The 15,580-nt window shown below is 41.3% G+C and overlaps 1 protein-coding gene across 1 annotated transcript; it reads right to left on the bottom strand.

Moving 5' to 3' along the window:
• Positions 1-3,800: 3,800 nt before the first annotated feature.
• On the bottom strand, positions 3,801-10,323 carry LOC131725423 (COMM domain-containing protein 1-like). Its single transcript, XM_059018680.1, has 2 exons — positions 9,615-10,323; positions 3,801-3,879 (listed from the first exon to the last, which is right to left on the bottom strand). The coding sequence occupies exons 1-2, from the start codon at positions 9,981-9,983 to the stop codon at positions 3,871-3,873; spliced, it is 378 nt and encodes a 125-aa protein (XP_058874663.1). The 5' UTR covers positions 9,984-10,323; the 3' UTR covers positions 3,801-3,870.
• Between the last annotated feature and the right edge of the window lie 5,257 nt (positions 10,324-15,580).

Here is a 15,580-nt window from a genome sequence, read left to right as displayed (position 1 = left end):
TATTTATTAAAAACGGACCCTACCAACCAGATACTTCATTCCAAGTGAGTGGAGGGAGGACGTTTAGAAAAGAGTGGTATGTAACCTACTCTTGGCTTGAATATAGTCCAGCACCGGATCAAGCATTTTGTTTCCCTTGCATTTAGTGGATGTTGGTGCACAGAGGAAACCTTTTGTACAAAAGGATTTTCTAATTGGAAAAAGGTAATTTGAAAAATTCAAACTATCACCAAAAATGCACTTCTCATGTTTCTGTAGCTGTGAAGCTTTCTGCTTACAGATATTCCCAAAAGACTGGTATGTTCCTGCTAAAATAAATATGGAACATGACAGACAAGTTGAGGAAAACAGGCAATACTTGAAAGCTGTGTGCCAAAGTAAAATTTTCTGTGGCTGTGCCGGTATTGCACTATGTGGCCATGAACAGGTTGCAGTTGTACTCAGATACACGTTGGCAGCGATTTTACAGTGCAGGAATAATGTGTAGGATTCCACCAAACAACTAAAACAGACAGCGAATCATTAACGTTACTCCTGAAAAGCACAATATCATCTCTCGATCTTAATATAGGGAAGCTAAGAGCCCAGTGTTATGACGGGGCAGCAACTCCTTACAGCGGAGTTGCCTCTTAATTTAAAAGAAAACCCATTAGCAATGTATGTGCACTGTTAGGTGCATATCCTGAATCTGTGAATTGTGGATGTATGTAGCAGTGTAACAGCAATTTGGCATATGATGTATACACCTTTATAGAGGGATCATCTAAAACGCCATGCCATTTAAGCTTTGTTGAAAGGTGATTTTTATGGACAGGCTACAACTTTTAAATCACTTAGTGACACAAGAGAGTTGCTGTTCTGAAGCTCTGAAAAAACATCTCGATAATTTTGAACAAGTTGTCGCTGCTTTGGCCAACATTTCCGAAAATCATGCTTGACAGGGAGGTCAAGCGAATAATGGCATGGATTCCCAACTTTCACTTTGTGTTCCCTTGCCTTTTGATGCAGTGAGTTCTAACACGATGCAACATGCTTTCCAAGCTTTGCAGTCCTCTAACCTCAACTTTGCTTTTGTTAAGGACATGGCTTGCAGTACTATGGAAACAATAGTGCAAGGATTTTTGCCTATGTATTTCCCTGACTTTGTAGTTCTACTGCTTGGCAAAATACACCAATGTAGGGAGTAACTGGCTTTTCATATCTCGGAGTGCAGCTGTGACCTTGGAGGGTGATAAAACCGTTGTTTCTGCTTATTAAGCTGTTTTGAATACAAACTATAATCAAAACAATTAAAACTGGTTCTAACTTACTTTGGTTAAAAGTGACATGCTACAACTTTAGGTAAGGGTCACAGAATGCATAATAACACACTATACAATTGAAACATGTAGGCCTTTTCTGATAACCATGTTTCTTGTGTGGGGCAGTGTACACATTGTTCCTTTTCATTATACAACCCGTTACTTATGCTTCCCATTTAAAATGGTAAAATCTCTTCCTGTGTTTAATGTAAGCTCTGAATCAATGCAGAGTTAATGAACTCTTAAAATTAAGCTGTACACAGCTAGTGCACAACAGAAGTTTGCAATCACCAGCCTTGTCGTTCGACCTTATGATGTGTGGGTATAGAGCTATGCTGCCTGTGAGAACTAAGCAAAAAACTCATAGCATTGTTCTTAAATGCAACTTCTTGTTATCTGGGTTTCTGCTGACATTGATAAAGTGAAGAAGAAATGCAAATGTTAACTTTGTCTCACACCATGCGTTATGCTAGGGAAATAAGACCAAATTTGTTCAAGGACATTATGTAAGCTAGTTGTATATATCTGTGCTGTTCGAAGTAATTTCTGGGCTCAGCGAAGAAACTAACATCTCTGTGCCATGCCGGCTCAGAAAAAAGCCAACATCTCTGATGCCATGAAAGCTCAGCTCAGAAGTAATTAACATCTACACTGATGCCAGCTCAGAACACCATCAACTAAGACTTGTGTGTGAGATCACTGATGTATCACATTTGATTTGCTTTGTTCCCGTTTGCATTTTGATTCCTGAATAAACTATTTTTGATTGACTATTTGAAGAAGATTAATTATTTTTGAGAATAAATCAAACCTCTTACAATACTGTCAATGAGAACTGAAGATTTTTTCTTGCAGTCTTGCTTATTAAATTGCGATAAAATAAGTTATTGGGAACATCAGATTGTTGGGACATGGTCGTCATTTTATTTGTACTGAATTTTGACTTTGCAGTCATGGTACAAATATGTGTTACTGCCATACAGTGCTTGTTACTGAATTGCATACCTAGCTTCAATGGATTGAAATAGCTGTATTTCAGTACAAGTGCATTACAGAAAATGAGGACTCCCCAAGTCTATGATTCCAGACTTCTTTTGATATTAAACTGAAAATGTTTCTACTGCACTAAAGAACAAAAAAGTATGACTTAATCTTACAGACCTGGTTATATGGAGTTAGATATTTGTGTTATTTTTCAATCGGATAAGAATGTATTCCTGTTGTTGTTGCACCTAGAATCATTCAGACTATTGAAGGTTGTGAACTGAATCACTTTTGGGTCTCTGGGCAAGCCTGAGCAAGGTAGGGTTTCTAGAATGAGGTCAGTGAACAAATGACCATTACGAGTGATTTATTTCCCCCCCTAACTTTGTTAGAGATTTGCAGTGGGATGTCTATGGCTGCGTCTACCTGTGGTGGTTCATTTGACCGGAGAAATAGGACATTGCTATATCCAAGATGGCAGCCCCAATGTAAACAATACCACCTACCTTTAAGGTGATCACAGTAACACAAAGCTATCACATATTTCTGAAACAGCTAGGTATTTCAAGAGAACCGAGAAGATAGAAAATCAACAGTAAGGTCAAACACATCTCACTTGTACTGTACCTGTAGACATGACATGATACTGGCTCTTTAATTACTGCAGAAGGATCTTTGCTTCAAAGTCTTTAAAACCATGTCCTTTTCAAACAAGATATTCTTTTTTAGCTTTGTCAAAAAGTGATAAATAATTCCCAAACCAAGGATTACCATGTTCTCTGATTAGCTTCAAAAAAATCATCATGTGCTCTCCTGTAAACATGGTGATTATTTGAGATTGAATGGGTCATAATGTATGTTACCTCAAGGATTTCAAAAGCCTTTATCACCAAGTACATTATGTCATATGGCAGTCTAATCAAAACCTTGCATACTAAATTATCTACACTCTGATGCATCAGCTGTACCACAGAGAATACATACTGTATTTGAGAGATACTTTAAGGCCACAGACTTGTCTGTTTTTAAAAGCCACCATGTGTACCTAACATGAAGACTACATTAATAAAGATAACTCTTCTATTACATACATATTGTTCTTATTAGGGCTGAAGTCAATGTATTTTGTATCTTGCTCTTAATTGTACTGTAATTCTTGATATGTATTTTTTGAATACAACTGTAAGTCGCCCTGGGTAAGGGCATCTGCTAAGAAATAAATAACAACAACAACAACAACAACAACAACAACATACTGTGGCAGAGTGGTAGCTCTGCACAGGGAATTAGTTTAGTTTCGTTTATATTTTGTATCAATAATTGTCACTTCCTGCCATGCAGCTCGGGTGCTCAGTGAGGACGCACTGACAGCCAATTGATTGACGGGGCACGGTCAGAGTTTGGTTGAACAGGAGTCCCTGACTGGCTGGAGGGACGTATCCTAAGGCGCTCCCGACCATAAAGGAAGGTTGCACTGAACACTCGCTCTCCTCCTCCAAATCGCCTCTACAGCAGGTCTACTGCGTGCATCCAGATCTGGCGGAAAGGACCAGCATTCAGCTGAAGAGAGTTATCAGTGACAGCATCACCTAGCCTGAAACATTAGAGCAAAATAAAACAAGACCGTGGACAACAGCAACAAGTCACAGTGTGTGTGTGACTTGGGATCGTCAGGATTGAGATTATCGGGTAAGAGGACCAAGACTTGTTGTATTTGTAGCAGGGCAAGTTTATGGGATCCGGTTACTGATCCCCAATAGTATAGCGAGGGTTAAGTACAGCCTTTTAACAGCAGGACCCTCCTTTTTCATGGTGATAGCGCACGGCCCGAGCTTGGCCACCTTTTCTTTATTAGCAGTGTTTTAATGTGCTTTCTTTTTGGACATTTTTACACTGTGTCAACACGGAATGTTTTCTCCCGCACTAGGGATACCACTGCTGGTACCCTAGTGGCGGGCCACGTACCACTGCACTACATTGTGTAATTATAAATAAATCTGCGTACCTGTGCGGCGTAGCAACGTCAAATAACTGTCTGTGTCCTTAGAAGATGAAGATTACCTGTAATATGGTTTCTTCGTAGAATGGTGAACTCTACACACAGAGTAAATTCCCAGCCTCAATGTCGCTTGGGTCAGGAGAAAAGCCGATCTCTTTCCCAGAGATCCTTTATAAAATCCTTTTTTGGTGCCAAGTAATGTCCCTCTTCTATAAAGCCTCCCCTTCCTGGAGTATCTATGTCCAAATTTCCAAACCAACTATCCAAAGTGAAACCAAGAAAGGGGGAAGGAGGGTGGGAGTTAGGTGTGTGGAGTTCATTATTCTACAAAGAAACCATATTACAAGTAATCTTTGTCTTCTTACCTCGTATGATGAACTACACACACAGAGTGAACCCTACCATAGAAAGTAGATAAAGGGTGGTAGGTTAGATAGTAGTGCCCGAAGTCACAAATAATACGGAGTGTGCAAAAGTTGGTTGAGAAGATGACACATTTAAATTGTAGTGTTTTGTAAAGGTCTCAGAAGAGGCCCACGTGGCTGCATTTCAAATGTCTTGAATTGGAACAGATTTTAAATGTGCTCATGTAGTAGCTACCCCTCTCACTGAGTGCACTTTTACAGGTCCTGGAACCGGTTTCTTGTCCAGGTCATAACAAAACTTGATACAAGATGTAATCCACCTGGAGATTGTCTGTTTGGAGACAGGTTTACCTTGATTTTGTGAATTGAAAGCGACAAAGAGCTGTCCTGATGGTCTTTTGTTGATGGTTCTAGAATGTAGAAAATATGTGCTTTTCTGACATCAATTAAGTGCTGTCTGGCCTCCGATTTTGATTTATGTGGTTGTGGGAAAAAATCAGGAAGTTATGATCTGATCTAGATGGAACTGTGTCACCACTTTTGGCAGAAACTGAGGATTAGGTCTGAAGACAATCCTGTCCCTGAAGATCTGGAAATAGGGTGCATCTCTATTTCTCTTACCCTTCTTGCTGATGTTACTGCTACAAAGAATGACGTTTTCAATGCAAGGAATTTTTGGTCGCATGTTGCCATGGGTTCTAACGGTGGCCCCATGAGTTTATTCAGTACTAGACTGAGGTTCCATTGTGGAAGGATATGTTTCCTTGGAGGCCTTAGGTGGTTAACCCCCCTGGGGAATCTGGACACCGCGGGGTGAGAACATACCGGGTGATCCTCCCATCCAGGTAAAATGTGCGATACTTCAGCGATGTGCACTTTGATGGAGGAGAGCGCAAGACCTTTATGGAATAGGTGGCACAGGTAGTATAAAAATGTTGGCAGATTTATGTTTGTGGTGTGCAACGATTTTGAGTTGCACCAATGGACGAATTCCTTCCATTACCTGTATAGGCTTGAAAAGTCAATGGTTTTTTTGAAGCCAGTAAGATGTTGGTTACTTGTAAAGAGAGCCCCTGATCTAATAATTGCCGCCGTTCAATTTCCAAGCAGCTAGTTGTAACCATGCTGGGTTGTTGTGCAGCATCCTCCCTCTGTTCTGAGACAGCAGATCGCGGGTCACTTGTAAGTGTATTGGCCCGGCTTCTGCTATCTCTAGTATTTCCGAGAACCAGAATCTCTTCGCCCAGTAGGGGGCTACCAAGAACAGACTGGCCCTGTCTCTCTTCACCTTGTGAAGCGACTTCTACCATCACCTTGGTGAACACTCTGGGGGCTCTGGAGATCCCGAAGGGAAGCACCTTTAATTGGTACACGCAGTCTTTGATGGCAAACTGAAGGTGTATTCTGTAATTGTTGTGTATGGGAAGATGAAAATAGGTATCCTTGAGGTCTATAGAGACCATCCAGTCTCCGGGTTGAACTGCCTTGATCACAGTGTCCAAAGATACCATTTTGCACTTTGCTGTCAAAATATATTTGTTCAATACTCTTTTTGAGTATTAAAAAATACCTGGAGTAGGGCCCTGCCTCTGCGAAGATGAGGGAACCAGTTCTATGGTATGAGAAAGAAGCATGGATCTTATCTCCCCCTGTAGAAAGACCCCTTGTGGACCTGTCCAGTCCAGTCGTGTCCAAATGATGCCTGTTGCTGGTGGTTGGGACCGTAATGGTACTTTGTAGCCATGTTGTAGGAGCCCGAGGACCCAGGGGTTTGATGTTATTTTCTGCCAGTTTTTTAAAAAATATGAAACCCCCTACTAGCAGAAGAAGTGAGGGGTGGACCGACACCAGTTGCTGTCCGGGAAAATGTCAGAAGGATGCAGAGAGTCAAAAGCCACTGAAGGATCCATATGGCCTGGAGCCTTGTCCCCTTTGGAACCTGCTCTATCCTCCAAAGGTTGGCTGAGGCCTGAAAAACCTTTGCCTACTGAAATACCCCTTATTAGGGGGTATGCCTCTGCCTGTTGTTGAGCAGGATCTAATGGCTTGCCTTGCCTCCTTCTCTGTTAGGTAATCCTTGAGGTCAGTGCCAAATAGTAAGTCCCCTCGAAATGGTAACTCCATGATCTTAGATTGTGTGCCAGGAGTTAAGGAGGATGTCTTCATCTGAAGAACCCGTCTTGCAGCAAAAACACTTGCTACAGCCCTAGTATTGTTGTCGATGCTACCACATTTTTGCAGTATTTTTCCCTTTTCTGCAAGCTGCATGGCGAGTTCGACGTTCTCTGGAGTAGGGGTCTTTAAGGCAGCAGACACCTGGTACATACCAATCAATCATCTCCTGATCACTCGTTTTATCACCAAACGCCTCAATAATGCGATCCAAGTCATTATTTTATTACTATAACATCTCCAAAAAGCTCTGCAAATGTCCGTGATATTCTCCGAGCGCTGATGCAGCAGGAGCCAGCTTGTTTCCTTATGGCCGCCGTTATCTGATGCCAGGGGCAAGTATGACTATTCATGAGATACGCCCTTTTTTTTTTTTTCGGCTAGTCTCGGCTCCTGTCGCTCCCACTCGGCCATTGAATGGTTTTCTCGGCTTTTTCCGGAGAAAAAACGACTAGAAATCCGACATAGGACCGCAAAGGGTTAAATTCAACATTTCTCGCAACATATCTGAGCATCGTTGGCCTTTTTTATAGCTTTCCCACATTGTCTAGATGGAGACATTTCTAAGTCAACATAAACTCCTAGGTCTTTTTCATAGATTCCTTCTTCAATTTCAGTATCAGTTTTCAGCATTAATGTAAATTAGGAATAGCAGAGGACCTAATACTGATCCCTGTGGTACACCACTGGTTACCTCGCTCTATTTTGAGGTTTCTCCTCTAATCAGTACTTTCTGTTTTCTAGATGTTAACCACTTCCTAATCCATGTGCATGCATTTCCTTGAATCCCTACTGCGTTCAGTTTGAGAATTAATCTTTAATGCGGGACTTTGTCAAAAGCTTTCTGGAAATCTAAATAAACCATGTTGTATGCTTTGCAATTATCCATTGTCGATGTTGCATCCTCAAAAAAATCAAGCAGGTCAGCTAGACACGATCCCCCTTTCCTAAAACCATGCTGACTGTCTCCCAGGATATTGTTACCATATAGGTAATTTTCCATTTTGGATCTTATTATAGTTTCCATAAGTTTACATATAATATAAGTCAGGCTTATTGGTCTGCAGTTACCTGGTTCGGTTTTGTCTCCCTTTTTGTGGATCGGTATTACATTTGCAATTTTCCAGTCTGTCGGTACAACCCGTGTCATAATCTTGGTTAGCGGTTTGTAAATAACTTCTTTCATTTCTTTGAGTACTATTGGGAGGATCTCATCCGGCCCGGGGGATTTGTTTATTTTAAGAACTCCTAGTCCCTTTAACACTTCTGCATCTGTTATGCTAAAGTTATTTAAAACTGGATAGGAACAGGTCGACATGTGGGGCATGTTGTCCGTGTCCTCCTTTGTAAAAACCTCTGAAAAGTAATCATTTAATATATTTGCTATTTTTTTTTTCTTCGTCTATGATTTTGCCATTTGTGTCTCTTGGACATTTAACCTCCTCTTTGAATGTTCTCTTGCTGTTATAATATTTGAAAAACATTTTGGAAATGGTTTTAGCCCCCTTAGCAATATTGATTTCTATCTCTCTTGGCTTTTCTAACTTCCTTTTTGACTTGTGTTTGCAGTTCTAAGTACTCTTTCTGTGTACTTTGTTTTTGGTCCCTTTTCAAACGCTCTGTAAAGTGCCTTTTTTCGCTGAATATTTTTTTTTAATTGATCTAACATGTCATGCTGACATGTCAACACACATAAGACAGACCTCTCTACCACAAGATGGTGAAAGAGGAGAACCACACAGTGAACACACAGAAGGCAAGGTGTGTGAAAAGACCGATAGCCACTGGTAAATAACTAGCAGTGCTTACAGAAAAGAGGAAAGAGAAAAATAATTCACACATACCCATTCCATTAACCTGCTGTATATACAACCATAGATTTTGGCCTTTGTTTGTTAAAAAAATGTTTGCACTGTAAAAACCCTCAGAGCAAAGAACACACAATCAGCCCTTAAAAGAGCTGTTTTTATATATATACACACTATGCTGGTAACAGTATTTACAGGAAAACATTAATGATTATATACAGTAATTAGCAATTTGTAGAATTCAAACAGTGCCAGGGAGTGTTTTATAAACCAAATTTGACACACTGGACCTCTTCAGTTTTTAAAAAAAAAAAACAAAAAACAAAAACAACACATTATACTATAATTATAGCTTTATTTGACACATGGCATAAGGCAGTGCTATTATGTACCTAACTCATGATGATATAAACAGGACTTTAACTAAAATGTGCTCTGTCTCTAAGCAACTAAGATAAAGATCTTCAATGTTTTTGCTGACTCACCAGAGTTACAATGCACATGTTGCATTAGAAAATGGCACCGTGAGATTAATACTGTGGAGGAGGGGGGGGGAGAGAATGTATAAAATGACAAGATTCTGCCTTCGATTTTGATTACATAAAATCTCATGTGTGACAAATAAAGTCACACCTAATAAATATTAAGACTATTCAAGGGAATCACAGATTTTGATATTTTTACCTTTAGAGCAACAGGAGATCAAAGGAGTGTTGCATAGGTATCTTAAATGTTGCGAGTAATATACAGGTAAAATGAAAAAAAATGTAATTATGAAACTTGAACAGTACACCTCCACAGTCTACAACCCTTACAGGTTGATCTTTTGTGATTTTCAGTGGTTCGTATTTTCTTTGATTCACCCGATTCTTCTCTGCATGCAGTATCATGGAAATTCTCTCATTTATAAGGTATATTTTTCACCATTGCTGGAGACACATAACTACCTGTTTACTGAAAACAACAAGAGAAAACAGAAAGATACCTTTCCAGTCTTTCCAAGCTCCAGCTCCACCACACCAACGGCGGCGCTGACCTGGTCGGCGTGGCGACTCTGTGTTTTCAGGTCCACTCTCCAGCTCACGTTGCGCAGGCTGTTGTCCCAGCGGCTCTGGCTGATGAGGCTCTCGCGGATCTTGCTCTTGTGGTTCTTCCAGAACTTGGACAGGACAGCTGCCTGCTCAGCGCTCACCCCTCCCTGCTTCTTGGTCTGAGCTGTCAGGAAGGCTTCCAACTGATTGAAGTCCATGTCCGCCGAAGCGATGGACTGAAATACAAGGCCACAGACAGCGAGTAAACCCATACAGTCATGCCATGTAGAAGAGATAAGTGAGAACACTGAAAATCTAGCCATGTCTACATGGAAGAGTATGTATGCTTAAAAGTCACATGAGCACAAAAGGTTTTGCTTGAGAAGTTTATAAAACCTGTTAATTAGAATTGGTATAGGGTAACTACAGGGGTTAAACAGGCACTCCCTTACAAAAGCCCTGGAATCACAAGAGGGGTTTAACAGGCACCCCTGACAGAAGACCCAGGACCATGTCGGCCGACGGAGGAGGCGATGGGACCAGCTTCGCCTATGGGTCAGTGTCTCCCAGACACCCTGCATTGGTGTCTGGGCCTCAAGTCACTGGGCCTAGCTCCCAGGTCAATGCATCACCAGGCACAGTCATTCGCCTGGTCTCTTACTCTGCTCCCGCTGGCGGCCTAGATGTTGCTCCACGGTTGCCTGGGCTTGAACCTCTGCCGGCTGCTGCACCCGCAACGCGTGGGGGTGGGGGGTGGGGGGGTGGGGGGTGGGGGATATGTGGCAATGCAGAAAACCATATGACAAAGTGAGTTAGATTTTCCAAATAGAAAGTATACTTCTGCTTTACTCCACATCTATAGTAAAAAAAAACAAAACAGACCTAATAAAAGCAGAAGCAATATGTAGTGTTCACTTATATGCAAATACCACTGCTGACTTTTATTCTGTAATATATCAGCATGTGACAAGCCAGTTTCAAGAACAATGGCAGAACTCATTGGTAATGTTGACCATGTCTGGACTGTGTATGAAATGCAATACGATTTATTCAAAAATGACATTAATTCAGAAATGGCCCAGCCACTGTTGTCAGGATCACAAAATGACCCATACATTTACAAGCTTTTCTTGCTGGTACTACAGCCTTATAAAAGCAGAAATTAGTCAAATATACAATATTACATTTGAATGTGTCCTGTATATTGCACAGTAAATCTAGACAAGCTAACTAGTGCAAGGCTATGCCATTAACTTCTCTGTACTGAACAGCTATTATTCCTTCCTAACAAGCTTGTCAGCATGACACTGTAGTCTAAAAAAACAACATATTTCCACCTGCAAGTTGTTAAGACCAACTGCTACAGCCAAATATAGACTCATTTGGCTTTTCTGGTTACAAGTCAAATATGCCCCAACACCTACAAATTAAATTAGACTTAATTTTGTTGAGTAATCGCTCAAGGTCACCTCCCACCTAAACGTTGACAGAATTTGGATGCAGACAGCACTACAGACCATTACACCACTAAGCGCTCAACACTGAAAACTGATCAGGACAGTCTGTTTCCTCCAGAGTTATGACACAATGTCCTGAACATTTTCTACTCTGCTCCTAATGCTCTCTCTACCACATTGTGATAGAGTTTTTCATTAATAGCAGAAGCAACCTCAGCTGCAGCTGATAAACATCATCCAGATGTCAGTGTGGCAGCTACACTATCTTTTATTATTATTATTATTATTTATTTCTTAGCAGATGCCCTTATCCAGGGCGACTTACAGTCGTAAACAAAAATACATTTCAAGAATCAAAGTACAAGTAATAATACAATTAAGAGCAAGATAAATATAATGACTTTGGTTCTAGCAAGTACAAGTATGACAAAATACGATTCAATAACGGAGCAGATAACAGTGTCAGTGATAGTTGCATCAGGATATAATTAAATACAAAATACTACAGATTAAATAACACTTGACAGTTTACAGTAGTCTAAAGTACAGGATTAAATGCAGTAAAATAGGGGGCAGATAAGAGCAAGTAAAGCGCATTTAAGGAAGAGTGATAAGTGTCCAGAGGGAAAAAAAAGAGGAGTTCTACAGGTGCTGTCTGAAGAGGTGAGTCTTGAGGAGGCACCAGAAGGTGGTCAGGGACTGGGCAGTCCTGACATCTGTAGGAAGGTCATTCCATCACTGCAGGGCTAGGGTGGAGAAGGAGCGGGCTCTGGAGGCAGGGGAGCATAGAGGAGGTAGAGCCAGTCTTCTAGTGCAGGAGGAGCGGAGAGGTCGAGTGGGGGTGTAGGGAGAGATGAGGGTCTGGAGGTAGCTGGGTGCAGTCTGGTCAAGGCTTCTGTAGGCTAGTACAAGAGTCTTGAACTGGATGTGAGCGGTGATCGGGAGCCAGTGGAGTGAGCGGAGCAGTGGAGTTGCGTGGGAGAACCGAGGCAGAGAGAACACCAGGCGAGCAGCGGATGAGCTGGAGTGGATGGGTGGCGGACACAGGAAGGCCAGCCAGGAGGGAGTTGCAGTAGTCTAGGCGGGAGAGTACCAGGGCCTGGACCAGGAGCTGGGTGGCGTAGTTGGTGAGGAAGGGTCGGATTCTTTGTATGTTGCTCAGGAAGAATTGGCAAGTGCGTGCCAGAGTGAAGATGTGCTGGGAATAAGAGAGGCAGGGGTCCAGGGTGACTCTGAAGTTCTTAGCTGAGGAGGAGGGAGAGAGTGTGGTAGATTCCAGAGGAACAGAGACAGAGAGATCAGAGGAGGGGGAGGAGGAGGAGGAGGAGGGAAAGAAAAGGAGGTCAGATTTAGAGAGGTTGAGTTTGAGGTGATGCGAGTGCATCCAGGAGGAGATAGCAGACAGACAGGTAGCGATACAGGAGGGGATGGTGGAGTCAGAGGTGGGGAAGGAGAGGAAAATCTGAGCATCATCAGCATAGAAATGGTAGGAGAAACCATAGTCTTCATCTTCCCCTGCATCTCCAATGTCATTTATGGTGTCAGTGTGTATTGTCAACCTACAGCTGTGAGGATTTTCAGTTTAAACTATACTGTTATACTTACTGTTTTGGTATTTTTTTTAAAAAAAAATACATTGCTCCAGTGAGCTATTGCAGCTACCTTGCACATCTGTATTTTTAATTCAAGGTAGTTCAGTTTCAATTTATTTATATATCGCCTTTCAACTCACCAACATTAATCCAAAATTAGCACAAGCAGAGGTAATATGAGCTTACCCACAAAATGCTACATATCTATTTTTGATACTGTGTGCAAGGCTGCCCTGAGTCATTTCATATTTCTTCCTGCTTCACACGGTCTAGCCCAAATCAGACCAATACAGCAAAACAGCCAGCTGATTAGGTCTGAATGATGAAAATGATCCTCAGACGTAATTCCTGCCCCCGGACAAGTGTATGCTTTTGGTAACTAGTAAGAAAAACAATCCAATTCCTGTAACGACAGTTCACTCAATTCACACTCAATTAACATGTTGAATAAAATCAATTAATTTGCTGTTTAGAGAGGGGAGCTGAAAAACCTGGAATTACGGGGCCAGTTGGCAACCCTCAATAGGACATCCAATCTCCGAACAACTTAATTTACACTTTACTGCTATTTTCTCTGTGATTGCTGATCCCCAGCATGTTAAATATATAACCTGCACATGAAAATCTAGGAATTTTATTTTCATTAAGGTTATACATTTTCAAGATGCACAATGTAAACAATAAATAATTACAAACATTTGAATGGGTTTATGAAGTTTACTTTTATGAACTCTATATGTAGGTTGTTTGCACATCAAAATGAAATAGCAGTGTTTTTTTAATGAAACTACTCGAAGTGTTGAAATGAAACAGCATGAAACTCAGCAAGGAAAAAAATGACTTGGTAAAAACCTAGTAAAATATCAACACATAACGTCATCATTCCTTATGTTGCAGCAAATGCAAAGACAAAGGCACATTTTCAAAGGGGAATAAAACACAGTACATAAAACACAAAGACAATTATCAAGTAAACTAATTAGAACAGATATTTATTTTGCATGCATTCAACAAGATCTTTACAAGCAATCTGACTCTAAAGAAGAAAGAATCAGAGACAAACTATAAACCAGTTAATCAAAATATCTCTTTAGTACAATGGAACCTAAGACTGTAAATTACTAGCATGCAAAACTAAAGTCGCTAATTTATTTAATCTATTTATAATAAGTGCATTTTATCTAGATGGCGCAATGCCCATTGCCCACAGGTCCACAGGAGGTTCTCATTTATTTCCATACTTACTCAAGCTATCAGCACATTTCTTTTATTTTTAATTTAGTCATTGCCAATTAGTTTTTATTATTTTCTCCCCAATTTGAAATGACCAATTATTTTCAGGCTCAGCTCACCGCTACCACCCCTGCGCTGACTCGGGAGGGGCGAAGATGAACACACGCTGTCCTCCGAAGCGTGTGCTGTCAGCCGCCCGCTTCTTTACACTCTGCAGACTCACCGTGCAGCCACCTCAGAGCTACAGTGTCGGAGGACAACGCAGCTCTGGGCAGCTTACAGGCAAGCCCGCAGGTGCCCGGCCAGACTACAGGGGTCGCTGGTGCATGGTGAGCCGAGGACACCCTGGCCGACCTAACCCTCCCTCCACCTGGGCGATGCTCGGCCAATTGAGCGCCGCCCCCTGGGAGCTCCTGTCCACGTCGGCTGTAAAATAGCCTGGATTCGAACTCGCGACATCCAGGCTATAGAGCGCATCCTGCATTCTAGCGAGTGCTTTTACTGGATGCGCCACTCGGGAGCCCCCGCACATTTCAATTAAAAGCTGTTAACTTACAACAACCTAATCCTTTTCCTGTTTCACTCATATAAAATTCTCTGCACACAATAGTACAGCTTCAATTCTACTTGAGATTTTTTGTGCATGCTCCAGTCAGATCTAGAAGCTTAAGAGAAACAGTGCAACAAGCGATTAACCTTGGCAGACATCCACAGTCAATAGCAGCCAACCATGTTGTAGAGCAGTCTGCCAGTACTCTGACTTTTTTTGGTAAACACACAAAGAGGGAGTATTTAGTCAATTGTCGTTAAAAATGCATGGCAAACCAATGCAAGTGCTCTGGATCTCCTCATACAAGCCGAGGGAATATAAACACAATGAGTCAGTGTTCTTGGAACCGTGATGACTGTATACCTTTCCTAGCCTGTCATGTCATATTTACAATAGACGAATGAGTTATCCTAAAAGAGTCTACCTTACAGAACATGTGTTCTCAAGTCCTTAGTTGTTTTCCAGCGATTCATTTTCCAGACTTTCAGTGAAGCCCATTTATCCTGCAACAACACTATCAGTTTCATAAAACACATCTGCAGCCGATATTCAAACCTCACCTATCACAATCTATGCAGCACATACAGTAAGTTTGTCATAAGTGAATACATGACAGTTTTTCCATTAAAGTTATATGGTCTAATTATGAGGAAACACGATAAAACGCAAACGTAAGGGCAAAGGGTTTCATGTTTGCGCTAGATTGCGCCGTTCCTTCATGTTGTGATTTTTGAAGGAATCTGAGCTGGGCACTGGCAGAATTCACTGTTGCTGACCAATGAAGAAAAAGTTGAGTCAGAAGCTGCTAGCAAGTCACAGGCAACTGACATTCTCTAATTAAACGACAGCCCTAGCGATTGCAGAGGTGTAGTGGCAAAGCAAAATACTTAACTTTCCAATGGTTATTATAAATCAAGATGTGGCTAAAAGCAAACGGTAGCTTATTTTTTAAAACTTCTGCCTGGTGTAAAATACAAATGCCCTCATTGTAACTAGAAATACAGTTTGTTTTTTTTCAATGTATACTAAATAAAGTGCTTTAAGTACACCTGTGTTTGTGAAAGTCAGTGTACAGTAACAGTACATGC

The sequence above is a fragment of the Acipenser ruthenus genome, unplaced genomic scaffold (genome assembly GCF_902713425.1).
Source record: "Acipenser ruthenus unplaced genomic scaffold, fAciRut3.2 maternal haplotype, whole genome shotgun sequence".
In the NCBI taxonomy this organism is placed as follows: domain Eukaryota; kingdom Metazoa; phylum Chordata; class Actinopteri; order Acipenseriformes; family Acipenseridae; genus Acipenser; species Acipenser ruthenus.
Note: the sequence above shows the minus strand (reverse complement) of the source record. Positions and strands in the feature narration are given on the sequence as shown.